Source organism: Trematomus bernacchii, unplaced genomic scaffold (assembly GCF_902827165.1).
Source record: "Trematomus bernacchii unplaced genomic scaffold, fTreBer1.1, whole genome shotgun sequence".
In the NCBI taxonomy this organism is placed as follows: Eukaryota; Metazoa; Chordata; class Actinopteri; order Perciformes; family Nototheniidae; genus Trematomus; species Trematomus bernacchii.
In genome coordinates, this window is record NW_022987966.1 from 164,630 (window position 1) to 184,033 (window position 19,404).

Here is a 19,404-nt window from a genome sequence, read left to right on the forward strand (position 1 = left end):
ACATTTTTGAATGGAACATTCATAAATCAAAATAAATATAACTTAAATATACATGACCTCTTAAATTAAAATAAAGTGAACATTAACACCAATATTATCATTTATAAAATGCTATAACAAAAAAAATAACATAAGCAGCAGATTTTTTAATTAAATATACATACCAACTACAAAATAAGCGGGTATTAAAGTGTAAATGGACAACAAAACGGAAATGGAAATGAAAAGGCCTGATGGTCTAACAGACTAATTTCCACCACTCATGGACCACACCCACCTTTTCTTTTTGAAAAACTGGGTGACATACTGTCGCCCTTTAGTCCCTCTCTCTTGTCTTTCTCTCCTTTCTTTTCTCTTTTGAAAGCCTGACTTTGTTAGTCGTTGAGACATCGTACACACGTACTGTAAGTACTAGCATCCCTCCTCACATGCTCTCACTCTCTGCTGCTAGAAAGTGCGGTGCCGCACAGCGTTTGGAGGCAGGACCAAACCATTACATGTAAATAGAGGGGGGTGTACAGAGGCTTTGGATAATTAACTTTTGGAAGAAAAAAATGTATTGTAAGTTTAGTGAGTACATTATCAATATAACGTTATATTAATGTTAATTATTGATGATTGATGAAAGGTTACTTCTAAAAATGTTTGGGGCCCTTAGAAGGAAAACCAGGTTGTAACTCTGCTATTCAGCCCATTCTCATGTCTTTTACCTCCTGCAAGATTTTTTTTTCAAATATAATAAACAGTAATAAAGAACATGCAGATATTCAACTGATAATAAAAACTGATATCAGTTTTTGTGAAGCTATAACAGAAACTCATGCTCAAAACCCCAAACAGCACAACTGCAATACATCAGCTACAAGCCACACACACACACACACACACACACACACACACACACACACACACACACACACACACACACACACACACACACACACACACACACACACACACACACACACACACACACACACACACACACACACACACATCAGTTGTTGTGAAGCTATAACAGAAACTCGTGCTCAAAACCCCAAACAGCACAACTGCAATACATCAGCTACTGTACAAGCCACGCACGCACGCACGCACGCACGCACGCACGCACGCACGCACGCACGCACGCACGCACGCACGCACACACACACACACACACACACACACACACACACACACGCACACACACACATCTTGTGAGTTGTCTACCCTTAATCCTACTAACCACCATCAGCTCTTTATTGACTAATAACTTCTTCATCTTTAAATTATCTTTCAATATGGTTCTCCCAAGCACAGAAATACAAGTACACACACACACCTGCCAAACAAAAACAAGTCTATAACACACACTGGCGTAAATGTCTCTGTCAAATGCACACACCCAACAGGAAACAGAAATGGATTATGTAAATTAGCAGAGAAAAAAAGTTTGAAAGAGAAGAGAGGAAGGTGTGAAGGAGGGAGGGGGGAGGGAGGGAGGTTCGATAGCAGGCTGACGAACTGAAACAGGAAGGTGTGTGAGTGTGAGTGTGAGTGTGAGTGTGAGTGTGAGTGTGCTCTCTCAGCAGCTCTCTTTCTTCTGAGAGTTTTTCAGTTGTTTGCCTGTAGATGTAAAGGCCACATAGTGTGTCAGAGAGTGTGTGTGTGTAAGAGAGAGTGTGTGTGACATGCCAGCAACATAAACCTCTAAATGGATTTCCACAACAGGACAGCTCTGGATATCTCCACCAGGAACCCTCAGGATGACTTTGAGATGCTGCAGAGAGTTGGAGGAGGAACCTACGGAGAAGTGTACAAGGTCAGAGCTGCTGCTGACTGAACACACACCACACTCAGCACTCAACAGATGTGTGTTTGTTTCTTATCTTCTGAAAGTCAAATTGCTCTCTGAAACAGTTGGCGAAAATATGAGGCTTTTATTTAGGTGGTAGCTGACTGCTTTCATCTCAAGTCAAGCATGTCTCACTGCTGACTGCACTACCATGTGTAACCGCCATCACAGTGTGTATTATGGGTTACACTGTGAAGGAGGAAGAAGTATTTAAAGCTTTGACTTGATAAAGGTAACAAAAACACAGTGTAGAAATCCTATGTTACAACTAAAAATACATTCAAATTCATCGCTAAAAGCTAAAAAGTACTATTATCTAATTATAAGCAAACCAATAGTATATTGATAATGCAGAATGGCACATTTCATAATACTATGTGTAAAGTAATTCGATTATAATTATATATCCATCAATGAATTCATCATTTTATGCAGCTGGAAGAGGGTAGCCTTTCCTTTAATAATTCACTATACAAAAGTAGATGGTTATATTTTGTAATATATAATCAATAATAAATGCATCTTAAAATATCTTATCATCTAATAAAGTTAACAAACACATGCAGTGGAACAAAAGAGCACTATTTGTATTCCATACCAAAATGTAGTAGTATGAAGCAGCATAGTACTTATGTGGAGTAATTGAGTGAATGACTGAGAAACAGAACATCACTGTGTGAGTGATGTTCTGTTTCTCAGGGTTGCATATGGTGTGATGTGTTTAAAGGAAACAGGAGAGATTGATGTGAGTGTGATTGGCTGATGCAGCTCCCTGCAGCAGGAAGTGGTTTTGAAAGGGAAAGTGTTCCTGTCAGTAGATGGGGGCTTTTTGAGAATTTTACTCCTGAAACAGAATTCAGTCTGAACTCCGGGTGTTACTCAAACATCTGCTGTGTATTTTTTACCTTTCTTCTATGTCACTATTTTACTACTAGTTTAGGACCTAAAGCCCAAGCACAACCTAAACACATGTTAAAATGGCGGAGACTGTACTATGATTCAGAGTCATCAGCTGTGTTCATGGGAGATCTAACCTCACACACAAATCCTGTTCTTTTCATTTGATATAATACTTATTATTTGTATACTAGTTTCGCTTTTATGTTAGTCACAGTTGGCATTTTGTTTTTTCTCTATTGAAAAATACCTTTAATTGTAACAAAATAAGATGTATTTGATTTAAGATTAAATAAGTGTTGAGTGAAACGTCAGGCTTTAAGATGCTGTGTCTAGATGTTGAATGAGAACTGCTTTCACTCAGTAACGTGTAATTAAACGTCAGTATGATTGTTTCTCTGACTGCAGCATCAACATTCATAATGTCTAGAACACTGAATGTTCTCATGGTCTTTCAAACTTACTACAGAAGTACTGTATGTATAAAGGCACACTGAGTAGCTTTTATCATTTTTTTTGTGAACAACATTCAAAGTGGTCTCCTCCCTAGCTTCGTCCATTTTGCCTGCTTTTTTCCACGATGATGCGTCTTGAGTCCCTGCTTACGACATGTCATCTGGAAATGTCCCTAACACATCCCAATGAAGATAAAGAGCAATACAGGGCTCTGAGTCTTTGCAGATGCAGACACCGCTACATATGTGTGTGGGACATGAGTGATGATTGAGAGGAATGACTTTTGTTCATTTCAATACATTATTTAGTTTTGTAATCAAATCCTTCTCATTGTGCTTTTAACACTACTTTCTTTTGTCCTCTACCACCAGAGAATCACTTTCCTATTGCTGAGCACCAACATCGCTTGCATAGTTCAGGATAAAGTGTTAAAGTTAAATGTTTAGATAATTAAACACAACAGGGACAACTCATGGAACGTAACACATTCCCGTCTTTAGTGCTAAGTGTTAAAGTTAAACCTCTATTTGTCCAAAGACAGATGGAGATCAAAGGTTCACCTACATCACAGAGGAACATTTATCATTATGGGCATGCAGATCACTTTGGTTTTATCTGATGACTTCTGAGGTTAAGCATCAGATACTTTTGAGTTTTACAAACATGTCACAGCCCCCGAGTTTCTGGACAGAAATCTGCTGTCATTCTGTCAGTCTGGTTCTTTATCACTTCTAAAGCTTTTCTGGGCCATGAGTTGTCAAGACCTCCACAAGGACACTATTGCAATGTGGCGTTTGAATTTGATTACAGTCAACCTTTTGGAGTTCATAATAAATGGCATAAAGTTAGCTGCATTTGGATCCTGCTCAGATTGTTCTGTTCTCAAATGTTTCTGGTTAAAGTGAGGAGGGTCAGGGGTCAAAGGCAAAGTGAGTTGCTGGTACAAATGTGATCTTATCATGTTTATCAGGCACAGTTCAGTGAACACGGCCTCTGGATTCTCTGGTACTTTCGACAAAAATAGTCACACCTGAAATAGTCCTGTATTGAAAAGTAGAAGTACGTTGTTATAGTGATCAGCGTTTCCCTTTCTACCGGCTCTAAACAGTCAGATTCCTTCCTTCCTGTTTGACTTTATACTGCTCTTTATGTATTTATTTGATTGTTTAAGTGTGATGTACTGTTGTAGATGAATATGGAGGTACATTCAAGCTAGCAGTTAAAGTTTATAAAGCAGTTCAACTTAGGATAATATTTAGTTCAGGTGTGGTTTCCTAGACTGGTATTTATTTATTATAATGTGGGGAATAAAGTCTGATCCATTGAGAAAGTTCCATTGCTTCAGTGCCTTATTGAAGTATTTAAGTCTTAATATAGTGTTTCTCTCACTGTAAAGAATTAGCCTGAAGGTCATTGTTGTTACCCTCATATCCTACGATTTCAGTAACTACAGCTGGTATAGATTTGTATTATTTTATATATTTTACTTTTCAAACACATGTTGCAAGTAAGACCCTCACCACTTAATTAAGTAGGTCCTTTTTGTCCCTGAATGCTCTCATCAGATGTGTCAACCATTGTAAATATCTGTGGAGTTTTTGGAAACTTTAGTATCCGACTTTACAGAGTTTTGCAACATGTTAATCTCTGTGGTCAAACTGTTCAACAATCAAGTGCGATAATGTTTCTGATGCAAAGCCGGTTATCTGGTTGAGAAGACTTCCTGTAAACAGGTCAGTGGTCCCCGCTCCTCTGTTGGACATTTGCATAGCTGTTCCCTTTAACATATGGACACACACACATCACACACATATAGAAATGATCACACGTACACATTGAAGTTCATATTTTCCTCTGGGTTGCAGCGAGGTCAGTCTGCAAAGGCAGCACTTCACCATCAGCAGAATGTGAGAAGACCATGATCCAGATCAGTGGTGGAAATAAGTACATTAACAACACATTCTCTGCTTAAACACAAATCAGAGGTACTTTTGATTTACCTAGTAAAGTTACGAGTATTTAATGTTATGCAACTGTATACTTCTACTCCACTATTCAGTGAAAACCAACACATTCTTTGCAAGCCTCTTGCAACATGTGTGGTCACAAAGCTGAAAACAGAGCTGTTGTTCTGATAAACTGCTGTGATGTTTTCATTTTTTGGATACGTGGTTCTCACAGGACACGACAACCATGATGATCTTATAGAATTCGAAGCATTGCTTGCTTTTACTTTTAATACTTAAGTGTTTTATGATGACAAAAGTTACAAAAGTCAGGTTTTTAATGCAGGAGTTTTACTCGTAGTGAATACGTTTCACAGTGTTAGTCCTTTCACTTAAGTAAAGGATTGAAATAGTACTACCTTCCTCCACTGATGGAGATGACCTGATTTAAACCAAAGTGACTGTTTATTACGGTGCAGTTAGAAGGGAGGACGGTCACAAAGGATCAGTTAGAGGGGGGGACATCAGCATGAAGACAGTCAGAGAGAAAGATGTGGTGACTGCACTGGATTAAGTGGGGCATCTGTGGCTCAGGGGATACATCAGTGTCCAACAATATAAAGGACAGTGGTTTGCTCCCCAGTTTCTGCAGTCAACTTGTTGAAGTGTCCTTAAAGATAGATATGAGATACATAACCCAAATTGCTCACATTGGTATGTCCACAGTATGGAATTGTATGTTAATCTCTTTGGATAAAAGCAGCAGCTAATTGAATGAATGATATCATGTCTTGGCTCGTTGGTCTAGGGGTTTGATTTATCGCATAGGATGGAAAGGTCCTGGGTTCAAATCCCAGCCGAGCACTTCTTCAGCGGGTAGAGTGGCCCTTAGGTTGATGGATCGGAACCTTGTCTAAATCCTGACCAGATTAAAAAAAAGATGGAGTGTGGGCTGGAAGAGGTGCAAGTTCACCTCCTGCATTCAGACCTAATGTGGGATTCTGTGCATGTCTGAATTCCCCCTTAGATAAGGGGTCCTCTTAATAAAATGTAATGTAATGTAATATAATGTAGTGTGCAACTTTCCCTGTTTCCATGACATTTGAGTTGCAGGGGCCTTTGATGTTTGTGACACGTTCTGTGTGTGAGAGGAATAGATTGATGAATTAGCAAATTCATTAACATAGTTTTTAAACAACACAGTTTTATACAAAAAGTCATGACATAAAAAAGCGATTGAGATATTGTTGATTAGAGAACAAGAGAAATATAAGTCAGTGCATGTATCAAGTAGTTCAGCGTGCATTTGTTTGTATGTTACAGTGTGAAACTAGATTCCTGTCAGACAAAGGTGGCATGCACCCAAACAACATTTCTGCCTGCTGAGTTATCGAACTTCCTTTCTGTAACCGTCAGCGTCTGAGCTGGAAACACCAACTGGTTCTACCTGCTGGACAACACACACACAGCGACATCAAGACACCCATCAAAGTGCCTTCTTTTGTTGGTTCAAATCAGGTTGATTTTATCCAGCCAAGCAGATATTTAAATGACTAATATAATAAATACTTTTTGACATAAAGACATTTTTTTATCAAGATAAATATCTATTAGACAAAATAAGCCCAATGTAGCCTATATAAGTAATACAAAAGTTTAGACAACAAATTGGAAACAAACTTATATATGCAGTAAATGCATCGCACAATAGATACATTTGTCATAGTTTATAAAGTGTTGTGGAGAATAAATCACTGACAACATGTAACACCTGTGTGATGTCATCCTCATGTTCCTGAGTCCACAGCAGCCAGTGTTTGAAACACACAGGGGCTGTTAAAACGTCATTTTAAAAGAACACGTTACAGATAGAAACACTTTTGGGTTGTGATCATCGACTCACGTGTGTTCTGTCAATAGCAGGTGCTAATTTGTACAAAATGTAGAACACATTCTGTATAATCTGAGTTTGATCAGAAGTTGTGCATTGTTCATTTTGACCCTGTCAGTAGGGTATGCATAATATTCTTGTGTTTATTGAAAAAGAAGGACAATATCCTGGTTACTATGTAACTGCATGCATGCTATGTCATTTGCTTCAATACTGGAAAACTCAGACATGGCACACTTCTGGATGTATTAGACTACTAATAAATGTGTCGGATGATCGTGAATCAACTTTTTTTGTCTTTATTAACATACTAGACCTAAGGCGTACAAAATGAACTAACTCACATCGCAGCAGTTGTTAGCGAGAACACGGTCCCAAAAAGACATCAGAAGTAATTATGGACAAGGAAACACACACATTGAATGCTATACTCTAAGCCTTTTATTTATTATTAATGTTATTATTTTATTCATTTTTTTCTTTTTTCTGATTGTGTAATGCGGGTCAACAGGCTTAGGCAAATGCATTTTATTATCTCATTGTATCTTGTTTATCTTGGCTGTAGGATCCCCAACTGGATCAGGGTCATGGTGACCTTAAGACGCCAAGGGGCATGACTCACTGAGGCGTATTTTAAAACATCCACTAAATGTCACACCCCTTTAACCCCGTGGTAGGAGGCAGTTAAAGGTTCAGTTGGCAACTTTATTGAGATAATTCTGTCTTTGAACAGTCAGTTTATTGTGCCTCAAACTTTCTTTTGCTCACTAGTTCTTTACTCATAAATGTTCCTTTCTAGTCTACATATTTTAAAATACACATTTCCTTGTGATGATTGATGTTTTCTACAGATTTTACTTTATAAAATATGTGTAATTTGGCTTGATTTGCTTTGGGATATGACTCAGACTGAGCTGACTGCAGCGCTGCATCCGATCACCTCAGGGTCTTTACGGTAAAGTGTGACTCCTTATCAGATGTGGCTTGTGCTGCTGAGCTGCAGGAGGAGTTGCTGTTTAACGCACTGCAGCTCTATCTCAGGCCTCACACCCTGCGGGCTGCACCTGTGTGTGTGCGACCTCAGACACAACAAAATGAAGAAGTGAGACAAAAAGCAGCGGACTACACAGAGCCTGCTGCAGAGAGGAGCTAACTGTGGTTTGCTGTGTGTGTGTGTGTGTGTGTGTGTGTGTGTGTGTGTGTGTGTGTGTGTGTGTGTGTGTGTGTGTGTGTGTGTGTGTGTCTGTGTCTGTGTCTGTGTCTGTGTGTGTGTGTGTGTGTGTGTGTGTGTGTGTGTGTGTGTGTGTGTGTGTGTGTGTGTCGCACATTTGTGTTTCACAATTAAATGCGTCTGAATTTCTGGTTCTGAGGATTTATCTTTAACCCTGAAAAGAGGAAGAGAAAATCATCTATTCCACCGAGAACATGAAACACATTGCATCAGAACACCAGAGGAAAACTGGCTGTGCGTGTTTATGTGAAAGTGTGTGACATCTACTTTGTGGGATCAAACGACTTAAAGGAATACCTTCAATTGAATGAACAAATTACCCACAGCCAAATAAAATGATGAATTATCAACATCTGTGTGACTGATATATTTGACTTCTATCTCATACCACAACTAAATCTGATAACACACAATGTATCCTACCATATTATACTATATTATTTAATATGAGCCAGTTGTATTCACAATATGATATACTATATCTATTGTATATCTATAAATGAAATATATACAGTAGATTCATATGTACATACAAGTTTATACAGACAAACACCAACACTACAGTGTAAATAAATAAGTTCAAGATAATATTTGTTACAACTTACCAAGTTGTTTGATAAATGATCATTCATTGGTATAAGTGAAAGAAACTCACAATGTTATATTATCAATTGAAAATCTAGTAAAATCAACTTTGAATTGTACATTATCTTAAATCAAAATTCACAGTAAGGATAACTTTAATTATATTCATATTTAATTGCCAAATTCAAGTTATGTTATCTCACGTTTTCAAGGCAGCAATTTAACTTACATTTTCAAATTAAGTAAACTAGAGTTCTATCTCTTAGCTTTACTTATCATATCATATGTTAGGCTGCTGTAATTTGGACTGGCTGACAGCCATTATTCCTCCAGTGTCACTGTTCATTATTTTAACATTCCGTGTTTTCACTTTGTGAGTATTTGTGTGTGTGAGGATGTGTGTTTGTGTGTGTGTGTGTGTGTGTGTGTGTATGTGTGTGTGTGTGTGTGTGTGTGTGTGTGTGTGTGTGTGTGTGTGTGTGTGTGTGTGTGTGTGTTGTGTGTGTGTGTGTGTGTGTGTGTGTGTGTGTGTGTGTGTGTGTGTGTGTGTGTGTGTGTGTGTGTGTGTCATGATGGAATGCGCTCATGGAGACTCTCTGCCAGCTGTTTTTCCCTTGCCTCTCTGTCTGTGTGTGGATGGATAATGTCAATGTGACACCCAAAGCACCGCGCTTGATGTGATTATAAAACGCCATAGTTGTGTAGTTGAAACAATGATGATGGTTCAAAAATGGACGTGTCCAAATTGTGTCCCAAAGTATTAAAGAGCCTAAAAAAAGGAAACAAAAGATAAGAGCACAGCAGGGGCACTTCCCTCTGATATTATGTTTCCATGACGAGAATATGGCTTAAATTCCTGTTTGTTAAATAGCTACTCCTATTTCATCCAAATGAGTGATTGTGCCTTTCTGTTTTACTTCAGGCACAATGATGTGGTTGGCTCCCTTGAACTGGCACAGATTTGATGTTGTCGGTTTCCATCTCTTAAATAGGAAAAAAGGACAACAAAAGAAACATTTAATAAGGGGGGGGGGGGGGGGGGCAGACTTTACATCTCTGGTCTTTTTAGTGTGTTCACATTGCAATATTTCCTCTTGTTTATCCTATTCCTATTTTTGTTTTATGAACCTCTTTTTATTTATTTTAGTTTTATTTTCTCTATCTGTCTGTTCTTATTTCAATTTCTTGGCTCAAGACTGCATAACAGTACCATGGGATGTTTTTTTCGAAAAAAAAAGTATGATATAACTTATTATTCTGTGTGTGCTTTGTGTGTCTGATCACCAGAGGTCAGCGAAAGGAAAGACCACTGAAAATAGTAAACGCACCACTTTAACACGTAAACATCACTGTGGCTTCCACTGTGGCGTCCAGCTCGTGTGTGTGTGTGTGTTTTGTTGTCGGCGTCTTTCCTCTCAGTGACCTCTAAGATGTCACACACACTGACACACTACTGTAACACACACTGACTGAGTTTCCATTGTCGTGTTGCTTTCATTACCTCACTAACCCTTAAACCACTTCTGTTGCTTCCAGTCATTATTTACCTGCTGTGAACTGCTCATTTTACAGAACTGTTGTGTAATAATGTCCAACAAGGTACTTTACTGGCACATGTAATCTGCTCTCTCACGAAAAACATGACTAAACTTTGTCAGCACACATTTCCCAGAAGACATCTGTGAAATGTCAAACATCTGACGGTTCCTGAAGTCCTGTGTATGCTACACTGGAAAACTTGAAACGTTGACTTTAATTAACTGTATTATGTCAACATTGTCAACAGAGTTCACATAACTGTATTAGGTTAGTTGAAAGTAATACTATTAAGTTTAAATACAAAATATTAGGTTCAACTTAATATGAATGCTTTCAACTAATCTAATACACACTGTAAGAAACGTACCGTGACATTCACAGTATGTAACTGGCAGCAATTGACAAGTTACTTACTGTAAAATGAATTACAGTAAGTAACTTAGTAATTTGTCAATTGCTGCCAGTTAAATACTGTAAAGTTAATTACAGTAAGTAACTTGTCAATTGCTGCCAGTTAAATACTGTAAAGTTAATTACTGTAAGTAACTTGTCAATTGCTGCCAGTTAAATACTGTAAAGTTAATCACAGTATTTACAAGTACTGTATTTGTGTTTACGGTAATAGTGTTTTAACTGTAAAATGAAACACAGTAATTAGCATTTACTTTATTTTGTATTACAGTAGTAGTATTATAGCTGTAAAATGAAACACAGTAACTTTCAATACTGTATTTGTGTTAACGGTAATAGTGTTTTAACTGTAAAATGAAACACAGTAACTTCCAAGTACTGTATTTCTGTTTACGGTAATAGTGTTTTAACTGTAAAATGAAACACAGTAACTTCTAATACTGTATTTGTGTTAACGGTAATAGTGTTTCAACTGTAAAATAGAAACTTTAACGCTATAATTGTAAGTTACAGTATCAGTATTGTAACTGTAAAACAATTTCTTTATTATAGTATACTTCATGTCATGATGGTAATTGACAGATTACCAGAAATTCTTGACACAATTTTAAAGCTCACCAATAACTGCAGGGAGACAGCAAACAATACATTTTAACAATGTATTCTTAATTGTTGAACGGTATCAAGACCATGTATTTTCTTGTGCTAAATGGGTGAGCATACCATGGCTACCACAAATGTAGTCTTCCATTGCATATCCCATGTACAATTATCTTCCATGTCTTATAAACTGTGCTTAACTGACCAACAGCTGCAATTCCTACACTTATTAAATATTTTCATCCATAAAACAATGGATATTAATATCCAAAAACATGGAGATTGCATTTTTAAAACGGTGGCGATAACAAATCAACCCAAAACATATGAAGCCATTTCTTCTGCCAAGCCATTTTTGAGACGTGCTGTAGTTGAAAAGGTGTCACGACCTCGACACAAACTGGAGAACCCAAATGCACGACCCAGAGACACAGTCTTGAATGTAACACAAATTGTCTTTTTAATGTCATTGAACAGAAAACCCCTCTTAACAGAGTAAGTACTGGAATAACAAAAAAAATGCTCACAAGGAGGAAAAAACTAAGCAAAAAGAGAACTTAAGATAAACTTAAGTCTACAAAAATAACAAAACCTGACAAGACTGTAAACGATCCTCTCTTTGCTGAGGCCTGGCACGACCATACATGGAAACAAACAAGACGAACTGACACAGGACAGGGGAAGACAGGACTATTTAAACATGAGGTGAGTGGGAACAGGTGGAAACAATCAGGGGCGGGGCAGACGCTGATGAAGGCGGGAAAACACACAAAGGGAGGAAGTAACTGGGCCTGAAATGAGAGACAAGAGGTAAGTACAAAATAAAACAGGAAATGGAAAACGAGACACGACATGAAACACGGGGACTTAACTAGAGATGAATGACATAAATAGACAGACCTGACATGACGTGGATAAACATGAAAACCTGACTAAACATGAAATGACAGACATAATACATAAATATAACTAACACATTTGACGAGACACAACAAAAGGCACTGTTTGGCAAATACATTATCACTATTCTTAGATAATACACAATATTTGAAAACACTTTGAATACAAACAACCAAATGCATGCAGGAATGGACCCTGTACTGAACTTACAAACCTTACACGTGTAAGACATTTTGATAGTGATGTTACGTATTGCGCCGAGGCTTTGGAGCGTGTGTCGAGTAATCCCCGAAGCTTTTTGTGAAGCTTGTATCGAGGCTTGTATCATTTTGGGCCAGTGACGTCATCGATGACAAATGAAGCTGCCCGTCGATACTACGCGACTGCTTCAGAAAGTGATTCAGATCGGTTGAACCACAACGCTCATATTACCCATAGATGTATAATAAGAAGCATATTACCCCTCCTGTACCCGGGCCCGCTGGTGACACGATGGAATTAAGAGAGCTCAGAGACCCTCACTTATATAGAGGTCGGAACATGTCATAAGTATAAATGAATAAAAGCATAAATAAATGTAGGAATAAAGACATGAATAAATAAATAAATGAATACATTTAATAAATAGCGTGCAGTGTTTTCAAGTTGATTTATTGTGTGGGCTGTGGCTCAGCTGGAAAGCAGTTGACTCACAACCACAGGGTCCCTGGTCAAAGACTCGTCAATAAGTCTTTTGTTTTGTTTATAAAAGCTACAGCTAAATTAGATAATGTAGTTAATAATGTATTCTTTGATATGGTGTAGCCTTTCTCAGGCTACAACATGGTTACGTTTACGAATATTATTAAGGAATACAAATCCCTCTTTGCAATGTTTACGAGCCTCCTTAGGCTTTTCAATCACAATCATTCAACTGGAATAAAAACAATATTGTTAACATGAACATATGATTTAATGTTCGTTGTTTAGAGTTATTAAGGCTTTACTCATTGGGAACTCGGTATGAGATAGAGCACACTGTTGAGATGTCTGCCTGTTTTACACACTTTGACCAACAGGGGGGTTTGTGTTCAAATGAAGCCCATGATGAAGCCTCATGAGATGAACCCTTTTGCGAACCAATTGGCTGGAAAGCTTCAAAGCTTCATAAGGCTTCATCGAGCCATCACTATATTTTGATAAGCTAGCCGAGTACAGTTAGCTTAACTTGCTTTTTCACTAAGCGGCCTGATGTCGGACTGTCAAACTTTGGCTACGGTTACATACATTAGTTGACAAAATTGTTTGTATTAATTAATTTCTTCTACAGTTACCATGTCCATTGGGGGAGGTTACTTCCTGGTTCAGCAAAGGGCGTGGCCAAGCGCTGAGGACTCATAAATACTGCAAGGAGCCAATTGGGACAGATTGGGACAAGCCACCTGCTTGCATGTTAAAGGGGGGATTTGGGTTTTGTCAGTGTCCTTTGTGTATTCTGCTACTATTAATTATCCCTTGGTTTCAACTTGGTTTGGCCAAGCCACTATATAGGTTCCTTGGTTTTTCATTGTAGCAGGTCAGTTTGTTGAGTTAACACCTGTTAAGTTGATGCCATGTTTCTTTGATGTATTTTCTGTTGACTTCTTTTATAGGCCTAGTTATTAGAAATGATTGATTTATGATATTTTCGGTGGACTTTTGGGTAAATAAAAAACCCTCACTGTTTATTCATCATTCAATTCATTCTATATTTTATTCTGTAGATCAGGGGTGGGGAACTTTTTTCCTCTCAAGGGCCATTAAAAAAAATTCAACATCCTCCGAGGGCCGTACAAATGATTGACCTCTGCTTAAAAATACTAAAATCCCAGCCCATTAATTTGGCCTTTCTTTCATGCTGTGCAAAGACCAAGCAACCTCTGAATCCAGATATCTTACCATGACTCACGCATGCATGGTTGTGGCATGACCACCAAAACATAAAGATATGGACACAAGATGTTTTTATAAATGTTGAAGTTAAAAGCATCAATCTGATGCACTTTGAGAGCAACATTAGGAGATCTATGGATACATCTCTCAACACCCATATGAAACAGAACTGTAAGCAGATTTTCTTTTTCTTTATGGATATTTTACAAATCACTTTCCTTTCAAACTGTATTCTTGTTTATTAATAACAACTTTTTTATACTGTCATATAGTATTTTATACCTGTTTACTTTATTCTCTTATCTTTTTATAACTATAATGATCATATAAAGATGTGCCTTTACCTCACTGGTTGGAGAAAAAGCTTCTTATATTTGTTAGCATAGCTAGCTAACCAGATGCTAATAACAACAAAGTTATTGACTGTATGATCAGTATGACAGATGAACAGATCGCCACTGGGCTTACAACCAGGGGCGGACTGGCCATTGGGAATACTAGGAGTTTTCCCGGGCCCCCCCCCTTGACAATTGACTAGCGGTACCGAGTTGGGTCGGCCGGTCGAGTTTCCGGGGCTGATTTTTAGTCCCAGTCCGCCCCTGCTTTCAACTAAAGACACAGCCACACAAAAACTGCAGCATGTGTACGGCTCCTTATGGGTACTGCAATTTTTGGAAGTGCCGGAGCGACGTTCTGGTGCTCTCCGTCAGAGCTGCACCCCTGTCAGACAAGACATATACCACGTGATGACACGTTAGGCTCGTGTTGTGTTCAAGGACCCTGACCTTGGCCAGGAAAAACCGGCACTCGCTTGTTTAATTTTTTTGCGGTCTAGATTTCTTAAATGTTTTTCTTTTTTGCGTGTGTTTATAAATTACCTCGAGGGCCGTACCAAATGGTCTCACGGGCCGTATACGGCCCGGGGGCCGGAGGTTCCCCACCCCTGCTGTAGATTGTGTACGTTACTTTTCACTTTACTGCTTTTTGCACTCCTGGTTAGAAGCTAAACTGCATTTCGTTGTCTCAGTACCTGTAATATGTGCAATAACAATAAAGTTGAATCTAATCTTGAGCAGGAACAAATGTATTTACTTAGTACATATCTGACATTAACGATTAAACACATTTGTGCATTCTTTATAAATGCAAACTGGTCAAGACCACTGACGGAAGTAGTTTTGAAAAGTAGTGGTTCTGTCTTTTACATGTAGGATTCAACCCCCCTTGTATTGATTTGTTTTAAAAATGAACAGACACTTGAGTCATTCATTTGTAGTGATATAATAATTGTGGGATTTCTATTGCATCCACTTCATCTGCAACAAAGAACGCCAACGCAATTTCCGCCATTGCAAACAGAGTCAAGCCGACTCCAAGCTGTCCGACTTCAAGCGAGCTTTTTGAGACCTCCCCCAGCTGCAATCGGCTATTCTCGTCTACTTTCGAGGCGAGCCACAGCTCATCTCAAACAAGCCTATTTTTTCTGTTGACCGTTTTTGTCCCTATAGTTTGTCGTTCGTTTTTGTTTATTAAACATTGTCAGACTATGTTACTTCGGTGTGGACTTTCTCTTTGAAAACGGGTCACAGCCTAGAGCCAAACTTAGCCTCTCGGCGACTCAAACTGGACTGGGAATTGAGCCGCCACAATAATAATAAAATTGATGATTATTACCTTACTTTTGTCTATTTTTATTCCTCTGTGTTGCGTTTTTAAGGTGCAATGCCAAGACACATTCTTTGTATAAATCAGCACCACATTTGTAGTTCTTCCGGTTTGCAAAGACATAGGGTCTTAAAAATATATATCTACTAAGTATATAAAATATCTAGTAGAGCCAAACTAGTAATTACACTGCATCAAGATTATGTATATTAAGAAAAAGATGTTGGTTTATTTAAGATATTTTAGCTATTCTAGAAATGGGGTTTTTCGGTTGGTTCTTTCTTTTTTGGTTACTGTGATCTTCTACAGAACATTGTTGGTTACTGTGATCTTCTACAGAACATTGTTGGTTACTGTGATCTTCTACAGTACATTGTTGGTTACTGTGATTATCTACAGTACATTGTTGGTTACTGTGATTATCTACAGTACATTGTTGGTTACTGTGAATATCTACAGTACATTGATGGTTACTGTGAATATCTACAGTACATTGTTGGTTACTGTGATTATCTACAGTACATTGTTGGTTACTGTGATTATCTACAGAACATTGTTGGTTACTGTGAATATCTACAGTACATTGTTGGTTACTGTGATTATCTACAGAACATTGTTGGTTACTGTGAATATCTACAGAACATTGTTGGTTACTGTGATTATCTACAGTACATTGTTGGTTACTGTGATTATCTAAAGTACATTGTTGGTTACTGTGATTATCTAAAGTACATTGTTGGTTACTGTGATCTTCTACAGTACATTGTTGGTTACTGTGAATATCTACAGTACATTGTTGGTTACTGTGATCTTCTACAGTACATTGTTGGTTACTGTGAATATCTACAGTACATTGTTGGTTACTGTGATCTTCTACAGTACATTGTTGGTTACTGTGAATATCTACAGTACATTGTTGGTTACTGTGAATATCTACAGTACATTGTTGGTTACTGTGATCTTCTACAGTACATTGTTGGTTACTGTGAATATCTACAGTACATTGTTGGTTACTGTGATTATCTACAGAACATTGTTGGTTACTGTGAATATCTACAGTACATTGTTGGTTACTGTGATTATCTACAGTACATTGTTGGTTACTGTGATCTTCTACAGTACATTGTTGGTTACTGTGATTATCTACAGTACATTGTTGGTTACTGTGATTATCTACAGTACATTGTTGGTTACTGTGATTATCTACAGTACATTGTTGGTTACTGTGATTATCTACAGTACATTGTTGGTTACTGTGAATATCTACAGTACATTGTTGGTTACTGTGAATATCTACAGTACATTGTTGGTTACTGTGATTATCTACAGTACATTGTTGGTTACTGTGATCTTCTACAGTACATTGTTGGTTACTGTGAATATCTACAGTACATTGTTGGTTACTGTGAATATCTACAGAACATTGTTGGTTACTGTGAATATCTACAGTACATTGTTGGTTACTGTGATCTTCTACAGTACATTGTTGGTTACTGTGATTATCTACAGTACATTGTTGGTTACTGTGAATATCTACAGTACATTGTTGGTTACTGTGATCTTCTACAGTACATTGTTGGTTATTGTGATTATCTACAGTACATTGTTGGTTACTGTGAATATCTACAGTACATTGTTGGTTACTGTGAATATCTACAGTACATTGTTGGTTACTGTGATTATCTACAGTACATTGTTGGTTACTGTGAATATCTACAGTACATTGTTGGTTACTGTGATCTTCTACAGTACATTGTTGGTTACTGTGATTATCTACAGTACATTGTTGGTTACTGTGAATATCTACAGTACATTGTTGGTTACTGTGAATATCTACAGTACATTGTTGGTTACTGTGATTATCTACAGTACATTGTTGGTTACTGTGATTATCTACAGTACATTGTTGGTTACTGTGATCTTCTACAGTACATTGTTTGTTACTGTGATTATCTACAGTACATTGTTGGTTACTGTGATTATCTACAGTACATTGTTGGTTACTGTGAATATCTACAGTACATTGTTGGTTACTGTGATCTTCTACAGTAGTTGGTTACTGTGATCTTCTACAGTTGGGACGTTACTACTGATATTTTTTAAGTAACTCCAGAGGTACTCTAATTTTTGGTTGGAAACACGGTATTATACTCTAAAATAGTGTACAGTAATTTACTGTGCACAAACACTGTAAATAACTGTAGATTTCACAGTCATTTTTTACAGTGCAGTCATGTGAAATGTGTTTGATGCATACAGAAATGAGTTGTGGGTGTTACACTGTTCATCACTTTGAAAGTTGCTCAGTGGCCATAAAGGCTGGGGAAGGTATTTACAACTTTAAGGACCTAATGTTATAAATAAATGCTTTGAAGTGTTTGTTCTGTGAAGTTGATTTACTTCAAGAATCCCTTTTCTTGGTAGACACTGCCAGTTTTTCAATGTTGTCATGTGTCTTATGTTTTGACCCCCGCCCGACTGTTTATTTTAGCTTTGACCTTTTTAGTGTTGCTGTTAAAATCCTGATCTGGTCCTGTCTCTGCAGTTGCCTTCATCTTTGTAAAATGTGTTTTACCCCACACACGAGCTGTGACAGTACTAGCAATACTTTATACTTAATTATGGAAATCGATTGATTAACTCTCGGAACTGCAAACATATATTTTTCAAAAAAGATTCTTAAGTTATACAACTAAAGGATATGTTACTGGCATAGATAAGGAACTTGTTCATTAACTGTTGCTATTAATGTAGTCTGAAATATCATCCTAGCTGGCCATGTGTTTATATGTTGAACTCTAGTGGTAGTATCTCTCTAAATGTTGAGATATCTTCCACTGAAACTCCACAGCCCAACATCTCTTACACAAACAATGCTGTAATTATTCTGCAGGTTTTGCAGACATCATTGTTTTCAGTCGATGTTAACTGTCCACAGTGAAGTCATCCTTCTGACTTGAATATCAGAGGCATTGTTTCATGAAAGACACATTGCTGTCGACTTTTTGAATGACATTTATAAAAGCTATGAGAACAACAAACCAAACTGTGTCTACTTTCATTATATTGGGGCAGCAGGTGGAAATCTCAGGGACAGACATCTTCAAACCAAAACTATCCGCATGCATAAACTCCACGACGGGGCGGTGTTGTAAGTTGTTGACCCTTTAAGGTCTGTTAGTGGAAGGGAAGCGTGTTGGTTGAATAATAAAATCGGCTGCTCAAAATAAAGATGTCTCTCATACATTTGAGCCAATAATTGAGGAGCGTCCTCCACCGAAACCACAACCGCCGGACGTTCCACTGTGCCCTTTCAGCGTCAAACTCAAAGGCCACGACACCAAAATGTCTCCAAGTGTCAGCTTCCGTTGCATTTTATCGTCTCCTTTTCCGACAGATCGAGCGGTCCTCTGACAGTGGGGGTGGCCACCATCAGTCTTTGGGGAAACTGTGTTGCTCATTTATTTAGTATCTTGACACAAATGCTAACGTTGCCGTGCTCATTTCAGAAATGTGCGATGATTTTTATTTGTAT

The 19,404-nt window shown here is 37.9% G+C and overlaps 1 protein-coding gene across 3 annotated transcripts in view; it reads left to right on the forward strand.

The window, feature by feature from the left end:
• Window positions 1-1,512: 1,512 nt before the first annotated feature.
• The window catches only part of LOC117471084 (mitogen-activated protein kinase kinase kinase kinase 5-like), a 56,565-nt gene continuing 38,673 nt past the window's right edge, over window positions 1,513-19,404 (forward strand). For all 3 annotated transcript variants that reach the window (XM_034115879.1, XM_034115881.1, XM_034115880.1), the window contains exon 1: window positions 1,513-1,804. In XM_034115879.1, coding sequence (XP_033971770.1) covers window positions 1,697-1,804 — 108 coding nt within the window. In that variant the 5' untranslated portion in view covers window positions 1,513-1,696. The remainder of the gene's footprint in view (window positions 1,805-19,404) is intronic.